This window comes from Seriola dumerili, unplaced genomic scaffold (genome assembly GCF_002260705.1).
Source record: "Seriola dumerili isolate Sdu_G_001 unplaced genomic scaffold, Sdu_1.0 BDQW01000465.1, whole genome shotgun sequence".
Taxonomy (NCBI): domain Eukaryota; kingdom Metazoa; phylum Chordata; class Actinopteri; order Carangiformes; family Carangidae; genus Seriola; species Seriola dumerili.
This window is the reverse complement of record NW_019174720.1, coordinates 1,563,047-1,583,463: the sequence shown is the minus strand read 5'-3', so window position 1 is coordinate 1,583,463 and position 20,417 is coordinate 1,563,047. Positions and strand designations below refer to the sequence as shown.

At 42.3% G+C, this 20,417-nt stretch overlaps 1 protein-coding gene across 3 annotated transcripts in view; it reads left to right on the top strand.

The window, feature by feature from the left end:
• The first annotated feature begins 912 nt into the window (after window positions 1-912).
• Window positions 913-20,417, top strand: part of LOC111234822 (NT-3 growth factor receptor-like) — a 188,713-nt gene continuing 169,208 nt past the window's right edge. For all 3 annotated transcript variants that reach the window (XM_022762999.1, XM_022762998.1, XM_022762997.1), the window contains exon 1: window positions 913-1,216. In XM_022762999.1, the coding sequence (XP_022618720.1) occupies window positions 939-1,216 (278 nt within the window). In that variant the 5' untranslated portion in view covers window positions 913-938. The remainder of the gene's footprint in view (window positions 1,217-20,417) is intronic.

Genomic DNA, 20,417 nt, shown 5'->3' with positions numbered 1-20,417 from the left:
ATTGCACATTTTCTGTTAATCCAATAAACCTCATTTCACTACTGAAATATTGCTGTGTCCATCAGTTATTTGATTGATCAAAATGAAATTGCTGATCCAAACACCCAATGATTTATAAATGAAAATAATGGAAATTGTCAGGGGTGCCTAAACTTTTTCATACCACTGTGTGTGTGTGTGTGTGTGTGTGTGTGTGTGGTGCTGCTACCAACACAGACTGTGCATGTGTGCACCCCTGTGACAGTTTCCCCTCTGCCCAGTAGGGGGGACTTGAGGCTCGGAGGATAGAGTCTTTCTCTCTCTCTCTGCTTCCCAGTCCATTTCTATGTCTCTCCACCATCTTCACCCCCTGGTACCGGTAACAGCGCTAAAGAGAAAGAGAGAGAGAGAGAGAGAGAGACAGAGTGTGTAAAAGAGAGAGAGAGTGAGAGAGAGAGAGAGAGAAAGAGAGAGAGAGAGAGAGAGATATGAACGGATGACATAAAACGATGCCGAGAGAGCAGGACGAGAGAAAGAGAACCGGACTGCACGCGCTCAGACCCCTTCATGTGTGTACCTGGAATATTTGCGGAATTTTTCCTCCTCTTCAGTGGTGATTTTGTGATCGAGCAGAGAAGCCGTGACTGGCATCATCAATACTCCTGACATACCCACACACACACACACACACACACACACACACACACACACACACACACACACACACACACACACACACGTATGGATACGCACAGACGTGAAGGGAGATGTTTTTGATTCTAACATTACGACTGAGAGAATAAGGTGAGGACAGGGGGACCACACGCCCACCTCCGCGCGGACCGGACTTGAGAGCGGATTTGATCTGATCCATTTATATATATATATATATATATATATTTTTTTTTTACTGCTGCTGTAAAGTTGCTCAGAGATCTGCGGACTTGAATCCAGACAGTATGGATGGATGTGGCGCGGTATTTGGCGCATTCGGCGTCCGTCGCCCTCCCAGGATATGGTGCTGCTGGAAGGTTGTCTTTCTGCTCAGCGCCTTCTTTCACAACTACCTGAGCTCCCTGCTGGACTGCCCGCCCACCTGCACCTGCTCGCCCACGGAGATCTACTGCAATAAGTCCGACAACAGCAAATTCTTCCCGCTGCTGTCCTTCCAGGGCACCGGGAGCGCCGGGAACAGCAGCGGGAGCATCGAGGACCTTTTCCAGAACATCACCTCAATGTAAGTGCCGCCGCTGCTGCTGCTGCTATAGCTCAGACACGTCCTGTAGCTGTGAGTGGTTTTCATTAGAGCTGCCTGTGGAAATAAATCACAGCTGAGGCTATTGATGTTTTGATTGCGGAATTTTTATTTTATTTATTTTCATCTATTTTGGACGAAAAAAAAAAAAACAACCCATCGCACCTTCAATGAATCTACAGAAAAAGAGCAAATCCTGTATGAAATACAGGAGGTGACATCCTCAGAGTCTGCAAATGCTCCTCAGTTTGATGCTTTAAAACCTTTTTGGTTAAATTTGAGTTTCTCTTGCAGGAAATTCATCAAAAGCAACTTTAAATCATCAACATATGTATGGAAATTCTAGTTAGAGGCAGCCTCAAACAAGGCCTTATTCAACACTTAGAATAATTCACCAAGTCAGGGGTTAAATCCCTCCATCATTAATGTGAGAGCAAACAGTCTCACCTCAGGTCTGTTGAGGGAACCTGATCCTGAAGGATATATTGTTGAGATTTCAGCCTGTCACACCTGTGATGTAGTGGTCTGTAAAACAGCAGAGTAAAGTGGATCTTATATGGGAGTGGTAAATGCTTTAGAAACACTGCATAAAGGTGGTTCCCCTGACCCCAGGAGGACGTACCTTGTTGTACTCCCTGGTATCAGTCATTTTCTTGGTCAGGTTGACCTTCACAAACATGACTTGTGCTGAGTGCGCCAGCTGTTCATCATGTGAATCAGTCGACATATAGAACAGTAGATAGATGTACCTTTGAAGGAGGAAGTGCCCACTTCTATCAAACGCAGCAGGAAAAGCATTTCCTGATTTAGTCCCTTTAAATATCATTAGGGCCTGTTCCTCCTCCCGTCACTCGCTGCAGTATCTTCCTAAATGCCTTCTTTTCATCCTGTGGCGTCAGAGAACAGCAGCCAGAGAGCCAATAAGCCCAGATATCTACAAACAGCTTTTTCATTAGATGATAAAAGCAGTCAGGACTCAGTTGCTCATGAGAGCACAAATCTAAGAGGAAATTTCAGTTTCCTTGGGATGATGAACCTTCAACCTGTCACCCAGATATCCATGAGAGCCTGATATTCACTGGTGGGCACTGAATACAAACCACCACAGACCGAGAACACCTCAGAGATCCTGTTTTCTTGCCTGAGAACCACAGACAGCTGATTAAACGCAGCTTACACCTGGCTGTAAAGTGTGATGTGATTGCAGTGAGATAGAGCCTGACCACATGATGGTACAGGTGTAAATGATCCCCAGATGCACTGAGGACAGATGGATTGTGATGCGGTCGGCCAAACCACCTCCGGAGGTGGTCAGGGATGTATCGGGACTGAACTGTATAAATGCAGTTGCGCTGTCAGACCACATACAACAATGTGAGCGGACTGTTCCACACTAGTGAGGTAGCAGCTAGGCAGCTTAACAAGCGAGCACAATAACGCAGCTTCACGGATGGCTTCTTCTTTTGTGGTTGTGTTGTTTTTTTGGGACCTGTGCAGAAGAGAGGAGGATGTTGTGATGTGAGTTGGACAGAGATCAGATCTCAGTGTGGAGACGCAAGTTATCAACAGGTATAAATGTTCTGTCATCAGGTTAAAATCATATCTGGATACGAGGCTCATTTTAATCCCAGGTGTAGATGGAGCGACAGGGTTTGAGGTTGTTGTTTTCGGGGCGAGGAAAATCTTTTGTATGAAGGTGGTTCTATGACCAAACCAGAAGTGTGTGTATGAGGCCGATCAGTCCATCACACAGGACCATCTGTACCTCCATACGAGGAAGAAAATTTGTCTCTACACTGGTCAAGTTGTTAATTCAGATGAAAAAAAAATCAACATTTAAACCTTATTAACTAGGGATGCTCCAATCATGTTTTTTTGCTGCAGATACCGATCCTCTATGAGTGAAATCGGCCGATACCCATCATTTTTTGTCTTTTGTTATAGCAGCTGGTCTAGCGGGAGGTTAGTCTGTTTAGCTTTGTGGTGAACTGGGACCTCAAACCAGTCATCTGATGAAACGACCACAAAAACATGCTTTTACTTTGTTCAACAGAGCAGAACAAAACACTCCCAAAGAGCAATGCAACAAGTATCCGACGGTAACTGAATTACACAATGTGATAACTAATTAATTACATGTGTTAATTTATGTGAATTAACACAATTATTAACAAACTGAAAAAAATGAAGCATATTCAATAGGCTAAACAGTACAAATAGTCTGAGAAATAAAAGGCAATATGTCTCAGAGCATTAACTCAGTTGCATTATGCAAACTAAAGAATAATAGGATTTACAGTCAGATACAGGCTGCATTCAAATTGTAGGTATTTTATCATGGCATGCGTTGCAGATGGCGTATGTTATATCAGTCCCACACACTTTGTAAAAGTTCCACATGACCGACTTGTTTTGTTTTGGTGGCATGTTGGGCGCCAGCGCAGTGAACAAGGTGGGAGGCAGGACTACACTACACAGCACACAGTGCTTCTCTCAGCCACAGACAGTATTAACCACAGGTTATATTTATGGTGTTCGCTGACTAGAGGTATTAATTCCAATCTACTGATCAAAATCAGCTGATAATGATTGATGTAGGGGGTGTGGCACAGCGTCAGCAGATCCACAATCACTGTGGTGAACACACATCAACTTACATCTGTTAACTCATAATTAACGTTAGCGGTACTTTAAATTGCTTTGCTAAAAGCTAGTTTACTCTTTCAAGCATTTAACCTTAAAGCACAGGTACTGATTTATGTACAAAGAAAACCTTCTACAATCATCAATTTTGAGCAAAACTGCATTCTGTGGTTCATCTGAAGCTGAAGTGAGGTTTCAGCAGTCTGACCCCGACATATCAGGGAGGTGTCTTCATCCTCACTGTTGTGTGTAGGATTATTGCTGATGTTTCCCTCCACCGCGGCTTATTAAGGACACTGTGTGTGTGTAAACACATACTCAAAACAGGAACTCTGGAAGATACACACTTGATTTGACTACATTAGTTGGCACTGCATGCACCATAGCAGAAAAGTGATGTCTGGAAATACTTTGATAAAAAAGATGACAATAATGTGCAGTGAAAGATATGTGGCATTAAACTTGCATATCATGTTCTCCGACAGCGAAACAGTAGGCTTGGTCGGGGAGGTCCGTGTCCCACTGGAAACACAAGCTTGACATTGATTCCACTTGTGTTTCCAGTCGGACACGGACCTCCTGTGTTTCTTTTTTTAGGGTAAAAATATATTCATAAATGCGAGTAACAGAGTACTCGTTCATAAGGTGATGAGAGTACTCGAATATTGAAATTACTGAAAATGCCCATCCTTACGTTCAACATGTGCTTGTCAGTAGCCTGATGGGAGTAATGGTTTCTATTTACAAACCCACAAAGTAACATTCTGTGATGTCATGATGACAGACAGACAGATATCTCCATTTATTAGTAGGATGTTCAAATCCTACCGTGCTTATATATTTTATTTCTGACCAGGAAACAGTACCAGGTGAAGATTGGTCGTTGGTACCTTCCCACCATCCCGTACACTGTAAATAAAGATGAGTGAAAGTGTGAGCTGCTAAACCATCGCCATCTGGGCGGTGTATGACTCCGCCCCCAACTCCCAGCTAATCCAAATATGGTGGGACGTGTGGAGCTGAGACTTCGGTGCATACCAGTTTGTGACAAGCTTATGCTCACCCAACTGTCACTGAAAGAGGCCATAACTTTAAGCCTTAATAAAATGTTGTTTTTGTACCAGGCTGTAAACATGTTTATTTCTGCTGTAAAATTAATTAATAATTAATTTAACATATAATAATTATATTAACATGTCACCACATGAGCCAATGGGAACACAGGCTTCATTGCATCATAGTAAAGTCTGGGTGCTGTCTGACGGTGAGTTCAGGGACGTGCTGTACTGTGCAGCTCTGGACTCAGTTCACCTCAATTCACCTCACTGTGCTGTGGTGTAGAAAACAATTTTGACTGGATATCAACGTTTTTTACACAAATGTCCTTCCTCCAGCCTGTAGCGGGGTGTGTGTGTGTGCATACATGTGTGTGTTGTTGCTCTGAGGGGTTTTCTAACAACATGTCACCCTGCAATCTGAGGTTGTAGTCCATCAGATTCTGCAACCGGCTGCCACTGTAACCCCATATCTTCTGCTCCACACTCTCTTATTTAGCCCACAACACTCACACACACACACACACACACACACACACACACACACACACACACTGAGTTTTCCATCTCTCCAGCAGCAGCGCTCTGAGTGTGAGGGCTTTACATGTGAGCTGTCACTGCTTCCTTGAAAAGAAAAATCCCCTTTACATCTGGTTCAGATGGTTTTTCTCCGTCTGTGTGGACACAACCTCGCTGCTGGCCAAAGTGAAATGAACCTGATCTCCATGCCTCCACACAGTGATGTAATTAGAGGGGGGGTGGGGGGGTTGTAGGGTGCACAGGAAAAGCTAACACATCACAGTGAAGAGGTGAATGTGGTAACAGTGCTTCTGAACTGTAACTTTCAGTCAGACTTTTTAACTTAAGATAAAATCCACTTGTAGAGACTGAGACTGGTTTAATCCATTAATCTGCACCTGCTTTATTGTTGTTGTGAGGCCTTAGAAACGCCATTGTATATGACTGATTGAGTGATGAAGTTATACTATTGGTCAGACAAGTGTTGGAGTTTCCCCATTGGCTGTAAGCACAAAGAGGGGGAGAGAACAGACAGAGAGCTGAAACCAGCTAACACTAGACTGAGACCAGCTGATACTAAGCTGAGACCAGACTGAATGATGATACATCATGATGATGTCATGAATATGCTAATTTGCTACTTTTGCAATGACAGTAGTTGTTCACAGCGGTTCCAAAACACTTTTCAACTATGTTCTCACACATTGACCACACACAGTCCAGACAGATACTAGGTTTGGACCTGGTCTTGAAAATAAGTCTTCAATAATGGGAAAAAGTCCTTTAAATCATCTGCATAACTGAATGATGACAAACATTTGCTGTGTGGATTTGCTGATTGGTCTCTGATTTATGTTTTTCTTTTTTTGGACTGCCGGTTGAGTGCTTTAAAGATGTCATGTTGGATTCTTGGACCTAGAAACAGGCATGTTTTGGTTGGCCATATTAGTAAAGGCAGATGATCATTGTAAAGAGTCAGGTCTGTGTTGTAAAGAGAGTGTGTAGTGAGATCATTGTAGGCCTTTCCACACATCAGGTGATCTATAAGAAGTCCGGCCCCCTGCTGTGAGAAGATGGTAAAAACAGAGCGTGTCTGTTTCTTCCTGCAGGGACTTGATGCTGGATCATGAGCAGAGCTTCACTCCTCCTGTCCTCCTCAGTGTCCCTCCGTCTGATACTGTCTGAAGCCTTTCTGCTGGCAGCAGTCAACACATCACACTGTATCAGCATCACACAGCGCAACAAGCAACCATTGGAAATAAAAATGGAAATAAAAAAGAACCATAAGTGCAAAGAAGATCAGTTCCGTTATCAACAACTCTGTACAGCAGCGGCGGTTGAGAACATAGAGAACTTTGTTATGTTTGAAAGACGCTGATTATTTTGTGAGAATACAACCTCACTTGATTATTGATCTGTGTTGCTGTGAGAAAAAGCAGCAGTGATTCCTGAGTGTGTTTCCACCCGCCACTCACTGTGTAGGAGAGAGGGACGCACACTGAGCGCTTGTTTTTCACGCTAGTCACACAGAATTCACTGAACTGAGCGGAAAACACGGAAATGAGAAGCACTATGTGATGAGGAAGCTTTGTGTTTATTTAATGTTTCGAGAGAAAAGCTTCGGAGAGAGAGAGACAGAGAGAGACAGAGAGAGACAGAGAGTGTTTGTGTGTGTATGTGTATGTGTAGAGAAGGTGATACACCTCAGAGAAAAAGAGATGAAAGATAGGAAGGAAGAAATGGAGGGAAAGTACTATCCTGTTAGAAATCAGCACTGCGTACAAGGACAGCTCACACACACACACACACACACACACACACACACACACACACACACACACACACACACACACAGACACATGCCTGATTCTTTATCAATTCCCATAACAATTCCTGATTCATTTTCTGTGTGTAAAAAAATAGGCCTACACAGGTTCTGGCTACACAGTCACACCTGACTTAGCCTTGGTTATACAATATAAACATGAGCCTGTAGAATATGACCGCAGCTTTAATTTATAATAATTTAATTTGATCAGCTGCATCAGGTCCATTCAAACAGGCTCCTCCAGATTTCCTTTTAGAAATGTTTACATATAAAATACTGTTTATACTGTGGCTGAATACATGCTGGTTATTATTTACTGAGAAATATGCTTGTGCTCAGCTAATAACATTTTAAATTTAATATGTAATCAATAGTCAGTGTCAGTCCATCATGTCAGTCCATCATGTCAGTCCATCAGACCAGAGTTGTAAGTAAACCTTGACTGAGAGAATAGAAGATCACTGTCTTGTTTTAAAATGATGTGGATCAGTGTTGTGCCAGTTCACACTTAAAAAGAACTAGTTCAAATTTCAGTTCATACAGATGAAAATGAACTAGTTCACGTTCATTTGTACTGTTTTTTAAAATAATGGCGGCTAATCTCCTTCAATAGAACCTCCTTCTACCCATCCATCACCCGCCCCAAATCAGACTTTAGTTAGATTTAAAATCCGCATTTTTACTGACATCAAGCTTGGAGAGAACAGGTTTACCTGATCACTGTTCCTGCCAGGGATGGGCACTTGAAGAAATGTCCTCATTCGATCATTGGGAAAATTAACGATCAATTATCGATTCATTATTAAAACAACCTCATTGATACACACGTTAGATCGATCTGATTCCTCATGATCGAAAAAATTCTTAAAGATCAATTATCAATCATTGATTAATCATGCTCACCCCTAGTTCCTGCTGTTCACTCTTTGCAGAGGGCTACACAATTTATGAGCGTATGAGCCCACTTGGCTCTGAAAAGCACTTTTCTTCAGTTACTGTATATGCTGTTTTTAGTGGTATTATTGTTTTTTGAGCTGTATCAAATGTTTTACTGACTTATCATTGTTGTTATTATCGTTATTACTAGTTTCAATAAACATCAATTAAAGGAACTGATACCATTCTGATATTTCAGACAATTTGGAACCAGTTCTCGAATGGATCCAGTTCCTGATTCCCATCCCTACTTGCGAGGGGCATGAATTTCAACGGGGTCATTTTGTCTTAAAAAAAAACAAAAAAAACACTCACTGGGTGATAGTTGTAGGCTCAATTCACATTATTGTTCACAGTACCAAATGATCCAAGACCAAGACCAACCCAGTAAACATCCTAATGGCTTCTATCCTGCAACAGTACCGTGGTACACATTGTGTAAACATGTGTAACTTACATTCGCATGGTGCGGTGTTCACTGCTGCAACCATCGCAACAGCTGCAGCTTCCTCAGCCGCCATTCTCACAAGTTTGAACATAGTTTGTTGGCCCCTCCCCTTCCAGTACATCACCATGTATCCATTGTTTCATATGGTAACCATGCAATTACCCGCAGTGCACTGCACCTTACCATAACTGTCAGTATGAACACAGTGATGAGCTGAAATTAGCGAGTGTGATCACGGGAGACGGCAGAATGAGACACAGGGCTGTTCTACATCACTTCCTCTTCACAGGCTGAAACAAACAGCTGGACTTTATGTTGTGGCTCCATTAAGATGTGACATTTAGCAGTCAGTGTTCAGGGCGGTGCTGCGGTCCAGGGTTAACACGTCTCCATGTGTCAGTGTCACCTCTCTCTATCTCTTGCTGCTTCATATAAATAAAATGTTCAGTTTGTTTGTGCTGCAGCCGGGACACAGTGGGAGGCTTCCTAGAATTCTTTGTTACGGCTCTGCGGTCACTGAAACTGCTCAGTCCCTGAACACTGATCTGACTGCTTCTGGAGGAGTCTTTTAACTTAATGGTGCAGGTGATTTTAACACTCACCCACAGCCGTGCAGGCAGTGTGGTTTAACCTGCCCAGGCTGTGGAGATGCAGCCTCACTGATACATCAGCAAGCTGAAATGATAACTCCATTAATCAACTGGTCATTCAAAAGAAAATTTTAACCAGCAGCTATTTAGATAATCAGTTGAAGGTTGGAGTCAACCTTTAGCTGTCGGCAGTTTCTTCATTGTGAAGATTTACTGCTCTTCCCTGTCATCACATCATCGTTAACTTCATCTGATTTTGGACGAAACAAGATATTGGAAAAGAACAGAGAGAGTGGGCAGAACAGGGTTAAATGGGCCCAGCAGCTGCTTTTTGCCCCGGGGTAACCCCCAGCTCTATGCCACCACCGCACGACAATGGAGGTGAAGGGAATTTGGTTTGTGAATCATTGCAAAATACGTTTGACCTTGTGGTGATCAGTTTCATTGGAACTATTTTGTACTGTGTAAGAAGCTGTAGAGCTGCACACAGGTCACAGCTGCTGAGTTATAATATTTAATAATAATATTTCCAGTGCAGTGAGGAGCTGAGATGAAATTCTCTTCCTTTGTGTCGGGGTGGCAGCAGAAGACTCAGCACAGATCCCAATAAAAATAAATGAAATATTTACCTTTTACCTTTTGTCAGAGTCAATGCCATCTTTACACCGAATTCATTTCATCCCAAGATGTTTGACATATTTTTGATGATAAAAGTGAGTTCAAAAGATGTTGAAGTTCACTTTTAACCTCATTGCTTTCATAAAAAATCCCTTATGTGTGTAAAGAAGGTTGTCTTAAATTCCCACCGCCCGACCACTCAGTGTCTGTCACAGTAAATGATAATGTTAGACCGGCAGAACATAAAAGCTTCATAAACTGTTACATAATTCAGGTTAGGTGTGTTCAGAGCTCATGTATTTTTAAGTGATTACCATCAGAATGGTCCATAAGAGAAACATATTATATTATACAAGGTGTCGTGAACCAGCCACTCACATCGGCTCTGTTCGCTAAACAAAAGAAACACTGTGACCCTCTGTTTTCACCCTGAGGCCGGAGCAGAGAGAATGATTTTTACACTACGTTAAAATATCCAATAACATTAGCAGCCATTATGGACCATGTCAATGTGACAGCCCGCATCATGTCAGCTACAGAGCTCTGTGTGTGTGTGTGTGTGTGTGTGTGTGTGTGTGTGTGTGTTTGTGTAGGACATAGACTGTAAATAAAGATGGACGTAGCTTACAGTGAGCTGCTTCACCGTTGCAATCTTGAGCAGTGTCTGACTCCGCTCCTAACTCCCATCTAATCCATGAAGGAGGAAATTAGCTCTAGAGACCAAAGCTGTTTTTGTACCAGGCTGTAAACATGTTTATTTCTGCTGTGAAGTTGGACATTTTAACATGGGAGTCTATGGGGACTGACTCACTGTTGGAGCCAGACTAGTGGTCATTAGAGGAACTGCAGGTTTTGGTTCTTCTGTGTTGGCTTCATGTTTCAGCCTCACAGGTTGACGCTTGGATGTAGCGTGGAAAGTTAGTGCATCATTACACCACTGCTGCACAAGGTGTTAAAAAAAAGCATATCGTAATGTGTGAAGAGACTAAGATACACTACGCAGTGCCTACTGTTCTCTAAAGAGGCCATCTAAATAATTACTTGAATGTTAAACAATGAAACAAACACAACAGGGGCTTCAAGTGGTCATTTGAGGAACTACAGTTTTTGGCACTTCAGTGTTGGCTTCATTTTTCAGCCCTGCAGGACGGTGCTTGGTGACTGATCAGTCAGTCTGAAGACAATAGTGTGAGTTGTAGCTGAGTCGGTCACCACTGAGGGAAGCAGAGCGACATCATCAAAGAGACATTTTACAATCATCTGAACCATATCTATCATTGTTAATGAATAATAATGATGTAGCTACTTGATCTTACAGCTGCGACCTGTCCACCTGCAGCAGGTCTGTCACAGTGAGCAGGTAGTTTCACCTGTGCAGGTATGAGAGCTTTGATTATACAGTATCTACAGAGTTAGAGAAATATTAAATCAGTCCACTGAAGCTCTTCAGGGTCCATGCATTCAAAACGATTCACCACAGAAAGATTGAAATACGCTGACACGCTGAACATCTGATGGACGCCATTATCTGATCAGATGGACACTGTGCTGAACTCGCCCATGTTTTTCTATGAATTTATGTTTTCCAATGAATGTCACTGAGTTTTGCTGATGTACTGAAGCTCTTCACCCTGACTGACTGGGAACGATAAATTTAAAATACCTAAACTGAAGCAAGTCCAGGAGTCAGTTTTTATCTTTAGACTTGAGGCTCAGTGTGGATACGCGGCTGTGTTTTGTGACCTTTACTTTCTACATTCATTTGGAAGAAAAAACATTTATCAAACTATTTTGTTGATGTTAGTGTTTTAGTAGTTTTTACTTCTGCTTTACAACAGCAGCCAACACAGGAAGTTGTGCTTTGCAGGCACCGGCAGCTGCTGTTATAGAGCAGCAAAGAAGAGGCTGCAGTCTAGGTCCAGACCCAGATGCTGTCCTATCCGGACCTGGACCTATGACCTATAAATTATTGAGAGTTATTACATTTTGACAGAGCTTTTCAATTTTAACTGGAGCAGCTTTTCAAGACTTTACAGCACTGGTCACATGATGCTACTCAGCCAATCACTGCGCCTCGAGTCAGTGAGTGAGATACACAGTCGGAGACCTCAGCATATGACAGACGGACAAAATTAACACTATCAACGCAAATTATTTAAACAGTATTTGTATAGGAACAATTCTGTCTGGCATTTTGAATCGTAGAAGCAGTTGATCACTGATCACTATGATAGGCTTCCTCTGTAAAAAGAGAAAGTCTATGGCATTCATGTATTTGTTCATGTTTTACAGGATTTAAAGGATTTAAACTGAGTCATACAGCAATGGCAGCAATCATATCACATCCATACAGGGTCAGTAGTATATAACTATTACATTCTTTTAAGTCCCATATAGTCTAAAGGTAGATGTCCATGTGTAGTTTGATTATAGATCAGGTCTAGGTTCTATATTAATACTGTGAAAGTATCAAAGCCTGAAATGCACACAGCCTGTATTCAGAATCTGAGCCTTAAAACTAAAGCTAAAAGAGTTTTTCCTGAAATCTTCAATATTTTTATTGGATCACTGAGAAAACAGTCAGCCAATCAGAAGAGAGGCTCAGAGCCTCCTCTCTTCTGATTGGCTCACTGACCTGTTGTTCACACTTCAAATAAAACACAGAAGAAGAGGGAAATATGGAGCTTTAATGCATTGGCATCATATTTGGTATCACTAAGGAAAAAAAGTGAAGAATCACATTGAATTTCATCAGGACCAAACAGTCCTGCTAACATAACCATCTCCTCCTCACCTTCATGTGTCTAACAGCTGTTTATGACAAAATGTCAATGAGTGAGGATCAATGCTGTGCTCACATCAATATTAAAATGCTGTCAATTATGAAAATGAAAGAAAAGTCAATATTTCCTTCAGTAATGCACCGACGCTGTCTGAGAATATCAATAATTTCCGGAATTATGGAGATAAACAGGTCAGAGTGATGTGTGAGTGTGTGTGTGTGTGTGTGTGTGTGTGTGATGTGATGTGTGTGTGACAGCATTCACAGGGTCGAAAAATGCAGCACACAGTGAGCCTTTACTGTCATAACCTGTTTTAATGAGAGGAGCAGGTTTTAGTTTAACACAGAACCCAACAACATAAAAACAGAACACAATCACAGTGTGTGTGTGTGTGTGTGTGTGTACTTCTTTATTAATGTAGACATTGATTATGTTCCAGTCTGTTCAGTTCAGTGTTAATAATGGGAGATAGTGACAGGGATGTGATGTACACTGAACCATAAAGCTTCCATTATCAGTCAGGTCAGTGTTTAGAGGTAAACATTGTTTACCAATTCAGGGGCCGCATCTTTCAGAGGAACGATCTTTCGTCCGAACGATGTAGACTGTGAAGGCCTAACTGAAATGAGATTGTGCCTGCACTTACCATTGCATCGCAAAGTCCTCCTGTAGCCTAGCGACCTTGACAACACGTAACTATTTTTCACAAAAACTTGAGGTTTTAAGGCCCTTGGTTTTAACAGTTGTACCATTAGCTGTTGAACTGAGCTGAAACCCAATACTTACATTTAACAGTGTAATCCTCAGACTCTCTGTCAGTGTTGTGGCTCTGTCCCCGATCCACCCGTTGGAAGAAGAAGAAGATTGAATGGACATTTTTCACACAGATGCCTGGTTCTCTCAGTCATTTAGAAATGAAGGTAAATATCTGAGCTCTTACAAAACTGCAGGTTCAGTTTGTGTAACTTCTGTCAGTAGATGATATCTGGGTTTGAACAGAGGGGGTGTATTTGATTCTCAGATAAACTTTGTCCTGGTGGAAGAACTGCAACAAGTGTTAAAAGGTCTCAATTCACTGTAACGTGAGTGTTTTGACTCAACACTGTGTTTGCGTACTCTGCTCACACAGCTGGGAGAGGTTTGGATACCTTACTACACACCAGAAGTAGATGCACACGTCTCCATCCGTCCCTGTTGTCTGCACCCACGTCACTTGTTCTATGAAGGAGTTAACTGATCAGCTGGTTTACACTGGAACCACAATCACACATCCTTGTATGTGTATGTTCAGACAGACAGTTCACAGACAAGCACACACACACGCATGCACGCACGCACGCACACACGCAGAGTCCTTGAAGAACAATTTTCAACAAAAGAAATTAGGTTGTAGGTCTGGCTGTAACTGCTTGTCTCTGGTTGTCAGCACATCAACCTCAGATCTACTGTCACTGTGTTTGTGTGTGTGTGTGTGTGTGTGTGCGTGCGTGTTTTTGTGTGTGTTGGTCAGACTCTAATCACAGTGAACAGAGAAGCCAATTTGTTAAGCCATAGCCCCTGTAGTGTTGATAAGCTTGTCTCACAAACCCCTATGTGCCCCCCTTTCTGTCTGGCTCTTCGACCACCTTAGCTTCAGTGTGTTTAGGTCCAGACTAAACCTGGCTGTAGAACAGCTGAGCCAGCCTTCACAACAGCCTGAAGCAGGCCTCCAGCTTTCAGATACACCCAGCATCAACACTCAGTGACTCTGGAGAGAGTCCATCCTCTGTATATCAGCTCAGCTTCAGTCTGACTGGTGTCTAAACATCACTTTGACCAATGTCCACATCTGTACTGATGCCACTGAAAATAATACTGCCTGATAACTGAGTCCTGTATTATAGAATTTTAAACAGTTGCTGCAAAATTATCGTCACCACCACCACAATGTCATGACTTACACAACTCTGCAGAGGGCTTTTAATTCGAAATGACGGATAAAGTGGAGACACACAGGTGAGAGAAGGAGAAAGAGAAAGAAGAGGGGAGAAGGAAAAAGAACAGAGAGAGGCGGATTTAACTAGCTGACATTTAGTTGGATAGATTTTCATCACCTATAGATATTCTCTCTGACCGCTGGCGCCACCCAGGCAGGACAAAACCCTTCACAGTCAGAGTGCCCATCAGGCACATCAGGACAAATCCCAGTCGGTCACCACATCTTTGGACCAGTGGACCAGGGGAACTGTTAAATGCACAGTATGTAACTTCTCTCAATCAAAACAATAAGAACAGACAGCGTTGGGTGACGTCATGAAATAGCGTGGGATCACGGGAGTTGTTGTCTTCACCACCATTACTGTAAGCTCCTCCCGGTTTGGATTCCTTCAGTGTCATTGGGTCAGGAAATCAAACAGACCTGGTGATTCTAACCGTTAAAAACACTGAATGAAGCAACTTGACATTTAAAGTCAGTGTTTGAGCGACGCTGTACGGAGGACAGAGACTCAGGGAAGAGCTGGAGCTGAGATTGATGCTAACCTTTGTTCTGATTGTTTCTCTGATAACTTATGAAGCAGACGTTCAGCAGGTTTTTACCAGCAGCTGAATGATCCACAGAGGTGTCCTCCTCTCCATAACAAACACACCAGGGGATTCAACCCAGTAGAAACACCCAGAAAGCAGTTTACCTTTAAAAATCAGTAATTCAGGGCGGCTCACCTGGTAGTGCGCCCCCTTACAAAGGGTTAGTCCTATTTGTCATCCCCTCTCTCTCTATCTATCTCTCTCTCTGACTTTCCTCTCTCTCATTGTAGCAATCTTAATATGGGCAAAAATTACCCAAAAAATAAGTGAGTTATAAACGCTCTTCGGCGGACAGGGACTACCTGGGAACTGAGACTTACCTTTGTTTCTCTGATAGCTTATGAACCAGACCTTCAGGGGGTTTTTACCAGCAGTTGAATTATCCACAGAGGTGTCCTCCTCTCCACAACAAACACACCAGGGGATTAAAACCGGTATAAACACTGAATAAAGCAGTTTCACTTTAAAAATCAGTGATTCACCAACACTCTGTGGACACAGGATAGAATGTCTCCAGGACCTGGGAGCTGAGCTCGCAAAATATAGAACATACAGTATGTCTTGTCACTTTTAGACATTTTAACGTGGAAAGGTTACATATTATAACTTTAAAACATCTAGAATGTTTTTACTAGCCCTGTTGAGTGTCTGTAGACCTCTGTGCCTGTCTGTCGGTGTGCTGGGCTCACTTCACTGACACCAACATACTGTAGGTGGCATCAAGTGAGGAAACAGAATATTCACATCCCACATTAATCCCCACTGGAATTCATGTACATTTTTTAAGTGCTTGAAGATCTGATCATCAATAAAGTCCAGAGCCAATAATTTCATAATGACATTTAAGGTGTATTGATTGATTCACAAGGTCAACTCATGCATTGAGTAACACGCAAGAAGACATTCCACCTTAAATGTTGTCCGAAGCTGCCAGCAGCCTCTGAGCTGCTCACTGAATTAATTTGTTTCTATTACCTGGTTCTGGTTAACTAGTAAAGATGAAAGACAGAAATCATCCTTGCATTCATTTTTCACTCCTCTGTCATTGAAGCCTGTCAGGTGAGCTGCAGCCACAGTGTTGCTGGAACGTGATGAAAATGGTCATAAAGTCTGACATCTGATCAGTGGTCAGTTAAAGTTGACTAATGTGAATAAATTTGTTTCTAAGACAACCTGTTACTAAGTGCCCCACAGACAACCCCCCCCCCCCCTGGGCCAGTCCCACTGACAAACAATCCTGGGGGAAACACTCTGTTGCCATGACAACATTGCCTTGTGATGAAATGCCCTCGGTAACAGTATAATGTTATTCTAGTTTCATCTCAGATGATTAATGCTCATGAAGTCACTTTAGGATAATACCTCCCAGCTGTGAAAGATCCTGGTCTGTGGAGGATTCACTTCAACCTGTGGAGGATCCTGGTCTGTGGAGGATTCACTTCAACCTGTGGAGGGTTCTGGTCTGTGGAGGATTCACTTCAACCTGTGGAGGGTCCTGGTCTGTGGAGGATCCTGGTCTGCGGAGGATTCACTTCATCCTGTGCAGGATCCTAGTCTGTGCAGGATCATGGTCTGTGGAGGATCCTGGTCTGTGGAGGATTCGACCACCCACTTCATCCTGTGCAGGATCCTGGTCTGCACAGGATCCTGGTCTGTGGAGGGTTTCTCGGAGACTCTACCGATACAACTCAGTTTGTTGTTGTTTTGTTGAACTAACACTTCAGCTTTCTTCAGCATCTTAACTTCAACTGGCACTTCAACTTCTTTCAGTGGATAAGCATCAGGCTCTACTTATGTTTTAAACTACCACTTCATTTTCCTTCAGTGCTACAGCACCGATTCTTCTCAGCTCTTTCACCTCCACTGACACACAAGCTTCTACTCAAGCTTGAACTGACTTCAACTGCCACTTCAACTTCTTTCAGTTTAACCCTTTCAGGCTTTTACATTTTACACCATGAAATGTTTTGATGTCCTGTATGAAAACCAGGGCAGCATTCAGGAGTATCATTCCCTCAATCATACTGACATAAGATAAATACCAAACAACAATGATGCTGTCATTAATCAGTTAGACATTTGTACTGTATATATGGAGGTTTGTTCTCCATATGTTTTGGTCTTGTGCAGGTGAACGTCTTCAGCAGTGTATGAACTGACTGTATAGAGTCCAGTAAACAGTGTAGTAAGGTATCCAAACCTCTCCCAGCTGTGTGAGCAGAGTACACAAACAGTGTTGAGTCAAAACACTCAGTTCTCCCACCAGGACAAAGTTTATCTGAGAAGCAAATACACAGCATCTACTGACAGAAGTTACACAAACTAAACCTGCAGTTGTGTAAGAGCTCAGATATTTACCTTCATTTCTAAATGACTGAGAGAACCAGGCTTCTGTGTGAAACATCTATTCAATCTTCGTCTTCCAACGGGTGGATCCTTTGTGGCCAAACCTATCCTAAGATTGATTGTGTGTCGGTAATGACAACACTGACAGAGAGCCTGAGGATCATGCTCTATGTATTGGGTTTCAGGTCACTGATTAACAAGAATCTTGATCTGTGGACCACAAAGAGCCACAGCACAGGCCATGGTCATTTTCCAGGTCATGGTTGAGACATCTTGCTGTGGACCCTACACTTTTCAGACCAAAAGAGTGTTTTATCTCTGTAAAATAATGGGCAAGAAGGAGGGAAGTAAACAAGAACCACGGGTTGGCAGATACTGTTAATGAATAATGAATTTAGTAAAAACTACTGTAACTGATTTACCCACTCTTCATACCTTTCAGACAGTTCACAGCATGAAATATAATTTCTCTGTGTGAGGCTTCCACAGTGAATACCTGTGTAATAAGTCTCATACACAGCTATGAGCAGGTGAGAAAATGGTTGCAGGAACAGAGACATGTTCATATCTGAGTGGATTAAAGTGTCGGGACAAGATGAACGGCCTCGGAGCTTCAGCTGCTCAGAGGAATTACACACAGAGCCACATTAAGAATTAAACAGCATGTCCTCCATCATTATCCCAACATCACGTCTGCTGTCTTTTATGGGCTCCTCTGAACATTTGTCAACCACTGAGAGTGACTGATGATGTGAACTGTAGTAGAGCACCGGCCCTTCTCTGAGAAAGGATCCTAACATAGTCTACCTCAGTGTCTTCAGACTGCGTCCTGGTCTCTGCTGCTGTGACAGTCAGATGGTAGTGAAAAGATGATGTAACACTGATGACATTTCTGACATCTTCGAATTTGGCACAAACATGTGCTTGGACTCAAGGATGAACTGATTAGATTTTAATGGTCAAAGGTAAACATCAATGGGACGTCACAAAACACTTTTTAGCCAAGACTTGACACAGCAATTATGACAAAATTTCACACAAATGCTTCATATTTTCTATGACTCTGGATAAACAGGGATGTAACCTGAAAATACTTTGAGTGGAGGAGGCAGACAACCACGAGGAGGTGATTCTATTTTAGATATGTAAGAGATCTGGGAGTTTTTAGGGTGACAGAGCAACAGTGATTAAGTTAATCTCACATATCCAGACCCATCTCTGGCTGTACCATCATAATTCTGCTTTAGGAGGAAAACATTCTGGGTTGTTTGCATTTCTTTAAACTAATCACAGTCGTCTTGAGCGGGGCTGTGCCAAGGGTGCAGGGACGGTTCTGCTGCAAAACAGTGTCAGAGGGGAACTAGTCTTGGTGTACATTTGCAAATGGGGAGGCGAGTGCATTGTCATTAAAATGACTTTTTACCCACAAAAAATAGAAGTCTGCACATGATCCAGATCAAAACGTGCCATTTTCAGTGTGTAGGCGGAAGCTCAGAGGTTGTTGTTGTTTTCTGTAGTGAAGGAGATTTTGAAAACGGAAATGGAGAAGAATGCCACCTTCAAGATTATACCCACAGCCTGCACCCAGTGATTCAGACTAATATAAGTAAAGACATTTATGTTAAAAGAAATAGTTAGAGAAACTGCGACAGCTAACCACAGAAGGGAATCCAAAGGAAAGAAAAAAAGATACTTCTTTAAATACCAGACTAACTGAAGTTTTCCTCAGAAATGCTGCCTGTTAATTATAATGTGCAACGTGTTAAACATCATCAAGCCTGACCTCCTCAACATGTTGACATATGCACAACTGATGAATGTAGAGGCAATTTTGCTCTAAGGTGAGGAAAGCAGACAACAATGTCAAATTAGAATGAACAACCAGCAATCAACACAATGATCATAAGCAGAGGCAAAGATCAACACATTACTATTTGGCCAAATAGGGTGCAGCCTCACTCAACCACAACGGTATCAAGAGTCTGGACACCCTCCAATCTCAAACGTAGCTCTTTTATACAGTGACTATCACGTACACATGTTACGCAGACAGTTCAACTTTCATCCAGGGTACAAAGTATGTTTATCTTGCTTAATCATTAAGTGTTCATTATTTGCGGAGATCAGTTCATATGGTTTGTTCATACATTAAAAGAGAACATCCAGTCCGATTAAAAGAAAACGTTACATGAAATGGAGGAAAACAGTTTTTCCCATTACAATCCCCCATTTTGTCATTTTGACAATTAAAGTACAGAATTTAACCTTAAAACACACTTTGGTCATGGTCACAAACAAAAAAACTATGAACACAATGAAAATAATTGTCCTGATTACCCATGCCAGCCCCGAGATGAGGGAAGACCCCCAAGATCCTGTTAAAGCCTGCATCGCTCCAAAGGGATTCCAGTGGTTATCCTCATGGAGTTCCCTAATACCTTGTTCGGTGTCTGTTATCACATCATGGACCGCAGAGGAAGCATCTACAATATAAGTGCAGCATTCTGTACACACACCACCTCATGAGGCCAAAACCAAGTCTAATGCCATTCTATTTTGTAACACCATGTGTCTAATGTCATCTAATTCTCCCTGCATGGCTGTGAGTGCTACTGTAGTTCTATTCATGTGCCTTTCTAAAACAGACGAGAAAACGGCCACTTCCTGTTGAGTTAAATATACACCATAAGATGGCATAAAAATACTCAATATTCTGGAACCTAAGGAAATAGCGCGTCGGTGTCGTACATGATAAGGGGTGAGTTCTTCTGCAGCTGCACGTCGGATCAAAGGAACAAGATATGCCCAATAACGTGCCTGTAAGGGGCTTCCTATGAGAAGTGCTTATCCTA